Raw genomic sequence first — 13602 nt, forward strand, 5'->3', positions numbered from 1 at the left:
AAGATGGACAATTAAAGCAACAATAGTTAGGGCAGAGTTTCCCCCAGTTTGACCCTTTTTTAGAGGACGTCTCTGCCAGATTTAGGAATATTTATCTGCAGACATTGTTAAAATATCACGAGAACAAGACCTGGACAGCAGTCCAGAAAATGAGCAGAGCGGCATTGAAGGTCCTGTCTTTATCTGCAAGAGGAGTTGTGTGGATTATAAAAACATCTCTGTGGAGGAACGATCGACTAAACAATGCCCAAAGGTAACAAAACAGAAATTAAAATACAAACGAAAGAACAGAAATGATCTATTTTTTTTTACTTTTTTTTATTTTATTTTTTTATTTAAATACTGTAGTACTGTGTTCACTTTCTGTTTGCAATCTTTGCTCTTTGCTGCTGTAACAATGTAAATTTCCCCGTTGTGGGATAAATAAAGGATTATCTTATCTTATCTTATTTTTGAACGAGCAGTAGCCGTGCTTCCGCGTCTGCATTGTTCGTTTTGGACGACGACTGTTGTTTCTGTTCAACACAAAGAAATGAAAAAGTGAGGATGTATCACTCTGTCAGATTTACACTGACTTATTTCTTGAGGTTGAGTGGAGGCGAAAGTTAGCAGAAATGTTGTGACTACGTTTAGAGGCCGACGTTCAGGGACACAAACTATGAGTGCTCAAACTGCAGAGAACATGCTCCATGAGGATGTGACTCATGCAAACAGACATTAACCCTTAAAGCTCCTTGATGTAACTCTACAAGCTGTGCATACATTACATTAAATAAAGTGAGGCGGTTTGATCTGGTCATGTATTATTCATCACTCCTGGGAGTAAATCAGGATGGTAACGATGACGGCACATCAGTGCAGGACCTCACTTAGAGAAACAAAGAGGTGGAAATAAAAACAGGAGAATCCCCAGAGACCCTCAGACTCCGTGAGAGGATCTGTGAGAAGCTCTTCACCGCCTCTGGAGAATAAACCGAGGTTTAAACACAGCTCTTGTGAGATTCAAGATTCAAGATTCAAAAAACATTATCGTCTATCACATTGTGATAGAAAATTACCTTTTGTTGAGGCGTTAAAAGTGTTAACTGAGCAGCTCCAACTACGTCAGGAGGACGCTCCCCCGATGTTTTTATCCATCAGGAGGTCGACTTTAAACACGTCTGAGGCTGAGCGTGTGCACGACGGGAACAAGGACTTCCTGTAGAGTCATGAAGGACTCCTCTTCTTTGATCACGTCATTATTTAAATGCTTTTAACCTTTGCCTTCTCCTGGTCGGAGCAGAGACAAAACGGAACGCCGGCACACTCGATCGGAAAACACTGCATGGTTTAACTCAGTTGCTGATTATTAAAAGGTGTGCAGCGTGAGCGTATTTGATTCGCCAACCTAAACTAGCATCTCCATTATTATGCTATGGAGAAAGATGTACAGACAGCGCAAGTATAAGCAGATATATAAGCTTCACCCTCTCTTCCAAATAAGATCAATTCTGGCTCTAAAAACAGATGGCTGTGCAACAGTTTCAGAGGCTAAAGTCCTCAAAGGTCACATATTCAGCTAAATCCTCTTCCCCATGTTCCTCTAACTCTAACATGTGTCTCTAGTCTGTCTAAAAACCCCCCAATGATGAGTAAAGTCCATCCTCTCCGTTTTCTGCCTGCTCCACTTTTCAGAAAATGTGTGCTCAAACAGGCCGTTTGGAGATTTTCCCTTTATGACATCACAAAGGGTAGTAACCCCTCCCCCAGGTGGGTGACACTCCCACAGCTAGGTGTTTGTTCTGCCCTCTGAGTCTGCACACACTGACCAACAAATATAACGTGTAAGAAATGAAGACAGACTTACAAATTTCTGTACTTGACGTAAAACTCCTCTCTGTCCTCGACTTGTTCCTCTGAAGACGTCTGAGGAGAGAAAAAGGAGGAGATGCAGGACAGAGGATTTAAGAATGAAAAGCAGTTCCAGTTGTTTTTATTAGTGCATGAAAATGTGAGTGAAGGTGTGAATTCTTTCCTCCTCACCTCTTTCTTTGCTGTTCGCACCGACAGAATCTTCTCGATGATGTTGGCCTCGTCTTCAGGAGGCTCCTGAGGGACACAAACACAGACAAGGTGGAGTCATTAGAGACAAACCTAGTAAAGAAGCTTCAATGCTGACAAACTCATCCATTCAAAACCTCTAAAAAAAATAAAAAAAAAACATTTCACACGGCCGTTTTGGACGCCCCTCGGTTTGCCAGATATGTGACCAGTTATCAGGTCAAACCAACAGGTGTTGCAGCGATGGAAGCGGGCAAGAGAACCGGTTCAGATAGAAGTGATGGTACCCGACCTAAAAAGTCTCTGCATGTTTCTAATAAGCTCCACGAGCAGAAACGTGCTCAAACTAGGATCAATATTGGAGATGCTTTTGAAAAATGGAGAGAGGTTAGAACGCAGAAAGGTTTACAGACCGATGCAGAGCTGGCTAAACACTGAAGCTTCAGAGTCCACCACATGGCAACCTGCATGAGCATCAACTCTAAAGAGAAGGGGGCGGGGGGAGACAGCTCTCTACAATGTTTAGAATTTAGACTGCAGTACCCATTTTAAACACTAGGGGTCAGAGTCACATACTGCTCCTTTAATGTTTGGACAGAGCGTCTGTTTTGGCCTCTAAACCTTGAGACGTTAGTATCCTCAAAGCAGCTGCACAGTCAGACTTTACCAAAGCTCGCCGTCTGAATCTTGACTGTAGATTCTCTAACCTGCTAAAAAAACAGAGACTATTCTACACATGGATGTCCCTGAAATAATGTGAGTAATCTTTAAAGATGGTGGTCAGTGTCTTTACCTCGGCCTGCCACGCCAGAGCCGTGGCGTTGAGCGCTGAGATTCGACCGGCTCCAAGAACTGCGATGGTCTCTCCATCATCGTCCACGACCTTAAAGTCCAAATCCTCGTTATACTTCCTCCGCTTCACCTGACGTCCTGAACGCCGCTTCTGCAGAGGGAGAGGAGACGGACAGGAAGTAGAAAGAAGATGAGAAAAGAGGGATTGATGGAAACATGGAGAAGTAGATTAGATTTATTTTACTTCTTTGCTTTTTTTAATTGAATCTCTGAAATAGAAAAGCAGCTGAGTCGTTCAGCGGAGCAGAACACAAGGTTGTTTAGTCCCACAGCTGCTCGCCACTCGTCCTCTATTAAAGCTCTTCTTTAAATCTGTGGACGCTAACAAACATCCTCCACCAATGACCTCTGACCTCTGCAGGATAAACTGGGCTGACGTGGCTGTTTTTTTCTCTCTGTAATGAAATCTCTCAGAGCTACTTTAAATCTGCACAACTTCAATGGGAGGCCCCGTGTCCGCCAAGCAAAGTAAAAGCGCTGAACGTCCGTCCTGTTGCTATGACAACAGTCTGTTGACAACGGCCGCTGTATGAGCGACACTGCTCCGTTACTTTTTACGGCATGTTTTACATTTCAGATCATTTATTTTACTGATCAGACACGGAGCGAGGAGGATGAGGGTACACGATCTGTAGGAGGTAAAACTACGGGAAATACCAAACATTTAGAAAAGAGGGCCCGGTGACGTCAACAGCGCCTTTCTGAAAAGTTGAAAGATTTCCAACTTGAGTGCTCGGAGCGGCTGCACAAAAAAAAAGTGGAGTGCTCGGGAAAAGGACGCTTGGCGCTGCGCTTTCTCTCCAGAGGGCCGCCGTAGCTGCTGCTGCTGTGAACGCTCTCTACTCACTGAAAACAAATGAAAAAAAAAAAGACACTGACGCTCAGAAAAAAATGCCATGTGGACACGGGGCCTTACTACTGTGTTACCTCGTCTCTTGTGGTTATTGTAAACAAACGCATCCTCTGCCAAACCCGTTCATGACTTACTCGTCCAGATTTTAAATCCTTAACATGTTTGAGATAAACCATCTGAGCAGATCGGGGAGGTGGAGATCGGATCTTTATACGACTCGCACTACAAATGAATCAGTGCAGATCATCGGTTCAGAGCAGCCTCGAGGAGGGAACACCCCGAGACTGTCAGGATGTCTAATCAGCGATTATCCTGCAGTCTGAGCCGGGCTTCAGGTTAGAAAGTTATAAGGATAATAAATTCAAAAATGGCTCCACAGCATGAAAATTGTGACAGAATGATGGTTAATGCAGAGTGAACTTAAAGAAACAAACGGCGCCCGTCGTCTCCTCCACTCACAGCGTTATCCAGGGGGTCCTGGCTGTCGTCTCCTCCCATGTTGAGGGTCGACATTGAGGTAGTGTCGTCACTCTCCGCCCCCTCCTGGACAGCCAGCTCCGCGTTTCTCCTCTTCCCCTTCTTCTTCTTCTCCACCGGCGCGGCGCCAGGATCTCTGCGAGGACGGGGAACAGGAAGAGGAGGAGTTATAATCAGCTCTAGTAGCCTGCAGCAGCTTTCTACTCCCTGAGCCAGAGGAACGACTCACAGTGGATTTAAAGAGAGCGGCTGGAGACAGAGAGAGGAAGGAGAGACAAATAACAGCATCCTCACTTCATTTTTTTTATTTCCTGATCAACAAGACAACAGCTGGAAAAGCTCTGAGACCAGCTGCAGGACTGAAGCTCCCTCAGAGCGCCGAGGATGCCACTTTGAAGGATTGGAAACGTGTTAAGGACAGATCAGGTACTGGTGAGTATCACAGACCATAACCCACACACACCATCATGACTGTTTTAAAAAGTCATTTTTTTAGACCAGACAGCTGGAGAGAAACAGGAAAGGTCAGGAGGAGAGAGCGGGGGATGACATGTCGGGTGAGTACCAACGGCCGACAGAGTCTGTACATGGGGCGCACCATAACTGCTAAGCTATCTAGCACCCCTTCACATCAATTTAAACTTTAAAGGTCCAATCAGTGAGATGTGTAGTGAGTGAAATGATAAAGTGATCTTACTATATGATCAGACATTAAGGAAACATGCTATGTTGAAGTGCTGGCTTCTCTGACAACAATGCAGCAGCCAGTATGTCCTCCTTCTAACTTTAGATTCTGCTCCTGAATGCTCTGGATTTGTTTGGACCAGAGAAGGTAGACGCTTTTAAGGCACCCCCACACACGGCCGTTTTGGACGCCCCTCGGTTTGCCAGATATGAGAGCAGTTATCAGGTCAAAGCAACAGGTGTTGCAGCGATGGAAGCGGGCATGAGAACTGGTTCAGATAGAAGTGATTGTACCCGACCTAAAAAGCCTCTGCATGTTTCTAATAAGCTCCACGAGCAGAAACGTGCTCAAACTAGGATCAATATTAGAGATGCTTTTGAAAAATGGAGAGAGGTTAGAACGCAGAAAGGTTTACAGACCGATGCAGAGCTGGATAAACACTGAAGCTTCAGAGTCCACCACATGGTAACCTGCGTGAACATCGACTCTAGAGAGGAGGGGGCGGGGGGAGACAGCTCTCTACAATGTTTAGAATTTAGACTGCAGTACCCATTTTAATAAAAACATATTACTCCTTTAATTAATTTGCATTCTTGTTGTTAAATCTACTTAAAGTTTATTTTCCTACAGACGGTAACGTTGCAGTTGGAGCGTCTTTATCATGCGCGTCGGGAGGATTCTGAAATCAGTCGTAGATTTGATTTGCTTTGATTGCTGTAAAGTGAAACGTAATGAGCATGAAGTCTCCAGAAAACAACAAAGACGTGAAGATTAATTTACTTCATTAAATGAAAGAGAAGAGACGAGGAGGAGGAATAAAGACACTCAGAAAGACGGAAACAAGGATGATCAAACATACACATTAGCTGATGGAAACGCTTCAATCAGCTGCTCAGCACGAGGATGATAAATCATGTCTTTACTAAATAGACTCAGAATATTTTATAGATAGAAACAACAATAATGAAAAAATCATATCATCATAGAATCGAGCTTCCATCTCTTCATTTCGTCTTTTTCTTTTTACAGGATGACTCATTTTTCTGAACTCGATTGTGACCTGAGTTTGAGCTCCTTCACGAGTCTGCAGTCGCTAATTCACCCTAAGTGTGCGTCTGCAAAAACAGTCTCACTCACATCAATGCAGGGGAGTACAAATACATATATTTTTCTCTAACACTAATATGTGTCTCTAGTACGTCTACAAACCCCCCAATGATGAGAAAAGTCCATCCTCTCCATCTTTTCCCTGCTCCACTTTTCAGAAAATATGTGCTCAAACAGGCCATTTGGAGATTTTCCCTTCATGACATCACAAAGGGCAGTAGCCCCTCCCCCAGGTGGGTGACACTCCCACAGCTAGGTGTTTGTTCTGCCCTCTGAGTCTGCCTTCTCACCGTAAACAATAGGACATGGAGCGAGAAAGCCCGAGTACACCCAAGCCCTTCCAGAGAGGGGGCGTGGTCAGACACAGCTCATTTACATATTTAAAGGTACAGACACAGAAACAGTCTGTTCTGAGCAGGGCTGAAATAAGAGGGGTTTATAGGCATGATCAAATACAGGATCACCTGTCAATCAGGTCAGCTACACGCCTTATTATGAATATCTCTTATCCTTCATCAAATCAAAACGGATGTGTCATCAAAACATTCACCCCCTGTACAGTGTGTGTCGATCGAGACATGAGCTAATCAGACCTGTTTGTTTTTTTGAACCAGGCTGTAAACATATTAATCTCTTCTGTAAAAACAGGCTTTTTAGAATGGGTGTGTATGTGACTTCCTGTGCTTCTGCAGCCAGCCTCTAATGGACACTGGAGGAACTGCAGGATTTTACACTTCAGCATCGGCTTCCTGGAGGTTGCTGATACAGACACAGCTAAAACTTCTCTTTTCTGTCTGCTGTAATCTGAACAAACTGTGACCCGACACTGAACCCGACCTGCAGCTGAACCTCAGCCAGATCTCTCTCTCTCCTCTCCCTCATTGGCCTCTGTTGCTTTTCATCCCTCCTCTTCCGCCTTCATCTATTTTATCCCCCCCCCCTCTCTCTCTCTTATTGACATCCTTTCTCTCTCCGTCTGCTGCTGACTTCACATCATGACTCATCTTTTATTTCTCATTCTCACTTTATTTCTAACCTCTTTCCCTTGTTCTCCTCTTCCACTCATCTGATCATCCCCCTCCACATCTTTCTTCACTCTCTTTTCTCTCCTCCAAAATTTAAAATCCAATATTTTCAAACTTTAACTTCCCTCTGCAGTCTTTGTGGATTCACCCTGAGACGTCACCACACGACTATTCTCCTTATTTTACCACTTTTAGACCTAAAGCCGCCTGATTCTGCCGTCAGGAAAGTCCCTTATTTCAGCCTCTCTGCCTGCTGCTGTCTTTTTAAGCCCCCCCCCCATGTGCCCACTCTCCTCTGATTGGCCAGCTCTGTTTGCAGCTGTAGGGTTATTTCAGTGAGCTTCAGAGTGGGTTTGTGCTACAACTTTGCTCCATGCTTTGCTCTGATATATCCAGAGGTGCTGCTTTTCAAGAGGTAGGGCAGCGGAGGGCCCCAGACCAGCGAGGGGGCCCCAGACCAGCGAGGGGGCCCCTGAGGGCTGACAAACTTAAAAACACAGCAGTGGCTCAAAATGTGCACATAGGAGACATCCCTAACAGGTTAAGTGCTGCCTGCTTTATTGCTGTGAAAAGAAAATTTGTCAATGGAAGTCAACGAGGAGAGGAGGAAGCGTCGGGACCCTGGCAGATGTGATGGTGATCAACACTGGTCGTAGGGTCACCCATTACATTTTCACAGCAGACCCTAGAGTCACCCCTGGATACGTCATGGATACGTCCTGGATACATTCTGCCAGATCCTGAGCAAACATTCAGTCCAGACTCGTGCAAAAATTATGTTCTGCAACAATCGACCGACTTTTTTTTAAATACATTAAAGGTAGAAGGAGAGAAATATTAAAGGTGCCTGGCTGCATCGCTTCTGAACACAAACTCCACCAGCCTCTGACTTTTGTATTTAAAAAAAAAAGAGGCGTAAACACCTCTCAGCGTCGTCTGACCGTGGAGACGTACATGATGCAAAGAGAACACCTGCACAGTCACACTGCATCAGTAAATGCTTTAAGTGCAACTCAGGTATCAAGACGTTTATGGAACTTTAAATCCTCCAGATTGCGACTAACTAACTTCTGCTTTGGTTTATCTGTTTAAGACTTTTCTGATACCGTTAAGCTGTTCTTCTGCAGGATGAAAACATAAAAACAATAACACAGCTAGTGAGTAAAGAAGATCGTGTTTCAGTCAACATGTTTCTGAGCCTCAATCTTTCCTCTGACTCTCTCTGAATACATGCAGGGACAAAGACCCAACAAAGGGTCATTCTGACAGTTCAGACGGAGAGCCGACAGAGAGGACCTGTGTGAAAACAGAATCCATGAGTCATCTTAAATATCATGTGCAAGTTAGGAGTGTGTGTTTATATCGTTTAGGATCATATCCTGATTGTTCTTTAAATGAGGTCTGCATGGTGCTGTAGTGGTTAGCTCTGTCCACTCACAGCGAGGAGTTTCCTGGTTTGAATCCCCGTCTGACAGGAGTCTCTCTGTGTGGAGTTTGCATGTTCTCCCTGTGCATGTGTGGGTTCTCTCTGGGTACTCCTGCTTCCTCCCACAGTTCAAAGACATGCTCGTTAGGTTCACTGCTGACTCTAAATTGTCCGTAGGTGTGAATGTGAGTGTGGCTGGTTGTCTGTCTCTATATGTCAGCCCTGTGAATGGCTGGTGATCAGTCCAGAGTGAAACCCCGCCTCTCGACCAATGACAGCTGGGATCGGCTCCAGAGAGATCACATGAAGTGTTCATGCTCACAACAAGCTAAGCTAGCAGCGCTGCCTGCATGGCTGACGTTCAAACGAGTAAACAAACAAACAAACAGCAGACGCTTCAGTTCACCTTCTCTCCTCTCTGGATGCAGACGTTTAAAATATCCCTCACCGACAATAAAACAAAAGCACAGCCTGAAAATGAAAAGTGATGAATGTGACTGAGCGACCCAGAGAAGGAGAAGGAGAAGAAGAAGAAGAAGAAGAAGAAGAAGAAGAGCATCCTTTGACAGTTTCATCGAACTCCTCTTCAGGGAGCAGCTCATGTCTCCTCTCTCTCTTTAGAGTGTCAGAGTGTTATCTCACCTGGGTTTGCGGCCTCTCTGTTTAGGCGCTGAGGGGGCTGGCCTCTTGCTGTTGGCCGGGCCATGGTTCTTTTTGTGGGGCTGGACCGAGACTTTAGTGTGGAGACCCGGAGGAGGAGCAGGAGGAGGAGGTGCTGTGGGAGGACAAAGGCGGGAAATCTGTGAGTGAGGCGATGCTAAAGAATCTGTGGTGACACGTTTCATGTGACTTCAGACGTTATTAACCTGGACCTGATAATAAGGCATGACATCATCCATTCAGACGTCTTCACACTCACACAAAACATCCTGATATTTTCCTGTGATCGCTGCACGACCATAGCCTGTCTGCACGCCACCTCTACCATCTCCGTGCTCTAATGAACCTGCTGCATTATGTTTCCCCCCTCCTGTCTGACAGGGATAGTCTCCTCTGTGAGGTGTATGTGTGAACAGATCAGGAGGATTTCAGATGAGCATATGTGAAAACAGCTTTATTGTTCTTATTGATTTCATGTCTCTATTTTCCTGATGTTCTTTTTATTAAACACGATTAATTATTTATTGAACGTGTTATTGAAGCGTTGCTTTCTCGCATGTCACCCCCCCCCTCTCTCTCTCTCTCTCTCTCCCTCTACTGACCTGCCTAATGAAGGCAAACCAAACGATGCTCACACACACACACACATCCTCATCTTTAATTAAAACCAACCGTCACATCGTAATCAGATAAATTTATGCCGTCATGTCTGACCATGAATTAAAGACGTTACAGAACACACACACACACACACACACACACACACACACACACACACACACACACACACACACACACACACACACACACACACACACACACACACACACACACACACACACACACACACACACACACACACACACACACACACACACACACACACACACACACACACACACACACACACACACACACACACACACACACACAGTGGTTTTTGTGTGTGCGTACCTTGATTCGTCGGCAGAGGAGGGAGGACTTTCACTTTGGGTTTCCTCCCTCGTTTCCCGGGTACCTTAACGGGCACCTGAGCGGGGCCGGGCGCCGCTCTCCCCCCTGACACATTCCTCAGCTCTGTCCTGCTCTCCTTCCTCCCCTCCTTCACTTTTGTCCTTCTCTCCTTCCTCTCCTTCCCTTCCTTAGGCTCCTTGCCCCTCCTCAGAGTGACCGTCGTCGCCTCCTTCTCCTCTCTCCGTTTCTTTGGTTTGCTGCTCTCCCTCTCTCTCTCCCCCGCCTCCACTCCTCGCTCTCTCTTGTCCTTTTTCCTCCGTTTCTTCTTCACCCTTCCTCCCCCTCCTCCTCCTCCTCCATCGTCCTCCTCGCTCAGGGAGGAAGGAGGTCTGGGGGCTCCTCCTCCTCCGGCGTGCTTAGCGGCGTGGACCCCGGACGCAGTCGCGCAGTGATTGGACGCCGCCGTGCTGCCTAAAGGGGTGAGGAGGCGGAGCTGGTCCTTGGAGCCCACAACCAGGTGACCCCGTGGGATTGTGGGAACTGTGGTTTGTGCGTTGCTGTTTTGGTCCAACGAGGAGGAGGCGGCGGCTGCAGAGGAGGGCGGAGGAGGCGTGTGCTTCAGGAGACCCGTGAACACCTGGAAGAGAAAAACAGAAAAACAGAATGAGTGATATGAACATCTGCCTCCATGTGACCTAAACCCCCCCAGCAGCAGCTCAGTAAAGGTGTTTCACAATAAGGCGCGATCGTTTTGTACCGTGCTCGAGCATGATTGGCCCCTCCCCCCTCCCCCCGCTGGTCCGCGTTCACATTAGTAACATCGCTCCGTACCCAAGAAACACTTGAATATGTACACAGTCTGATACAGCAGGGGGCAGTATGCACATTGTTGGTTTGCAAATTCGTAACCATGGCAACCACTGGCAGTGGAACTAACTGTGGATGTTATTTTTTAAGATGGCAACAACGTACCCTCTTCCTACTTCCAGATCTACCGTGCAGCTCAGAGGACGAAACGCGCCCGTGCTGCACGGTTATGACGGTTTCTGAAGTGACAGGAGGCGTTTAAGAATGACGTCATATAGCGGTACGTTTGTGTTCACTCTAATCAAATAACCCGGGTCCCTGATGAGAAACCACCCTAAAGCCCTCAAGAGAGTTTAGAACAGATATAACTGCCCCGGCTGAGTGTGACATTTAACTTCCTGTTAACCAGAAAAAAGCCCGCTAAAAAGATTAAGATTAACTTTATTAAATTTCTGTTTTTACACTCTGTAAGTCATGCAACACACACATAGGCTGAAATATACACATGCAGAAACAGGATCCTATGGACATGCACTAATGGAGAGATGTCAGCGTGACGGAGCTGCTTGAGCTGATGGTGGAGGTGGAGGGGGGGAGGGTTCAGAGCGTTGTTGCTGAAGAAGACGCAGAGACGACTGACACCAAACACTGTCAGCCGAATGTCACTGTTCTGAGGTCAGAGGTCAGCTTTTAGACATCAGCTTTAATCACACCAGCACCTCAGTCAGCTGAGCATCACTCTGCACATGAGCAGATTAATCATCAGGAAACTGATTTGTAGCTGAAAAAAAGCAGAAGTGCAATCCATCCGTAACATCTGCTACTGTGAGAGGATTCGATCTGAACGTTTTTCAACATGTGCCTGAACAAAAACCTGCTTTGAAAACTGATTCTGCTTCTGTGGACGAGCAGCCTGGGGAGATTTCAGGGGCGGACGGAAACCTTCTGGAACTTCACAGGAGTGCAGATCGTCTGTGACATTTCTGTTTGCAGCGTCTCTCCCTGGAGCACCAAACCTCCCCTGAGCCCCTAACATAAACATGGCCGCTCTGCAGCTCCTCCTCACTCCACCAGGAGACTCCTGCAGCTCCTCCTCGCTCCACCAGGAGAGTCCCGCAGCTCCTCCTCACTCCACCAGGAGAGTCCCGCAGCTCCTCCTCACTCCACCAGGAGACTCCTGCAGCTCCTCCTCACTCCACCAGGAGACTCCCGCAGCTCCTCCTCACTCCACCAGGAGACTCCTGCAGCTCCACCAGGAGACTCCTGCAGCTCCTCCTCGCTCCACCAGGAGAGTCCCGCAGCTCCTCCTCGCTCCACCAGGAGAGTCCCGCAGCTCCTCCTCACTCCACCAGGAGACTCCTGCAGCTCCACCAGGAGACTCCTGCAGCTCCTCCTCGCTCCACCAGGAGAGTCCCGCAGCTCCTCCTCGCTCCACCAGGAGAGTCCCGCAGCTCCTCCTCGCTCCACCAGGAGACTCCCGCAGCTCCTCCTCGCTCCACCAGGAGACTCCCGCAGCTCCTCCTCACTCCACCAGGAGAGTCCCGCAGCTCCTCCTCACTCCACCAGTAGACTCCTGCAGCTCCTCATCGCTCCACCAGGAGACTCCTGCAGCTCCTCGCTCCACCAGGAGACTCCTGCAGCTCCTCATCGCTCCACCAGGAGACTCCCGCAGCTCCTCACTCCACCAGGAGACTCCTGCAGCTCCTCGCTCCACCAGGAGACTCTCACAGTTCCTCACTCCACCAGGAGACTCCTGCAGCTCCTCCTCACTCCACCAGGAGAGTCCCGCAGCTCCTCCTCACTCCACCAGTAGACTCCTGCAGCTCCTCATCGCTCCACCAGGAGACTCCTGCAGCTCCTCGCTCCATCAGGAGACTCTCACAGTTCCTCACTCCACCAGGAAACTCCTGCAGCTCCTCACTCCACCAGGAGACTCCCGCAGCTCCTCACTCCACCAGGAAACTCCTGCAGCTCCTCGCTCCACCAGGAAACTCCTGCAGCTCCTCGCTCCACCAGGAGACTCTCGCAGTTCCTCACTCCACCAGGAGACTCCCGCAGCTCCTCACTCCACCAGGAGACTCTCGCAGTTCCTCGCTCCACCAGGAGACTCCTGCAGCTCCTCGCTCCACCAGGAGACTCCTGCAGCTCCTCGCTCCACCAGGAGACTCCCGCAGCTCCTCACTCCACCAGGAGACTCTCGCAGTTCCTCGCTCCACCAGGAGACTCCCGCAGAAATCTGGATATCTGATTTTCACACCAGCTTAGAGACATACGGCGGTGAAACAGAGCTTAAACATAACGTTCCAGATATTATAATGAGCGTCTGCTGTCTGCAGAAACACTTACAAACATGAATATTCATGACCAGTAGGTGGACCTCAGGGTCAGCTGAGCCTGTGTGCAAGCAGCATCATCCATTTAAGTGTGAAAAGCAGAGAAGCTTCAATGTGTGTTCATGGTTTTATGTCACGTACAGCCTGACGAGGTTAAATACAGCTCCTAATGACTCCGTTGCACTTTTAATCTGACGCTTATCGACCTTTTCACCCACTGCAGGCAACAGGAGGAACAGAATGAAGTCGTATTTCATCACTTTGTCTCTTCTGTTACAGAGAGATATGGGAGTGTAGAGACAGATCCTCCTGCAGACGTCTGACTCAACCTCGCAGTTTGTGACGCTTCACCGAGTATTCAAATCAGAGCAGAATGCAAAACA

General features: G+C 47.6%; 1 protein-coding gene across 3 annotated transcripts in view; it reads right to left on the reverse strand.

The window, feature by feature from the left end:
• Positions 1-13602, reverse strand: part of chd6 (chromodomain helicase DNA binding protein 6) — a 70795-nt gene that overhangs the window by 36600 nt on the left and 20593 nt on the right. For all 3 annotated transcript variants that reach the window (XM_065955264.1, XM_065955262.1, XM_065955263.1), the window contains exons 3-8: positions 10080-10716; positions 9108-9240; positions 4205-4358; positions 2834-2983; positions 2023-2088; positions 1847-1905 (exon numbers count right to left, since the gene is read on the reverse strand). In XM_065955264.1, coding sequence (XP_065811336.1) covers positions 1847-1905; positions 2023-2088; positions 2834-2983; positions 4205-4358; positions 9108-9240; positions 10080-10716 — 1199 coding nt within the window. The remainder of the gene's footprint in view (positions 1-1846; positions 1906-2022; positions 2089-2833; positions 2984-4204; positions 4359-9107; positions 9241-10079; positions 10717-13602) is intronic.

The sequence above is a fragment of the Labrus bergylta genome, chromosome 5 (genome assembly GCF_963930695.1).
Source record: "Labrus bergylta chromosome 5, fLabBer1.1, whole genome shotgun sequence".
In the NCBI taxonomy this organism is placed as follows: domain Eukaryota; kingdom Metazoa; phylum Chordata; class Actinopteri; order Labriformes; family Labridae; genus Labrus; species Labrus bergylta.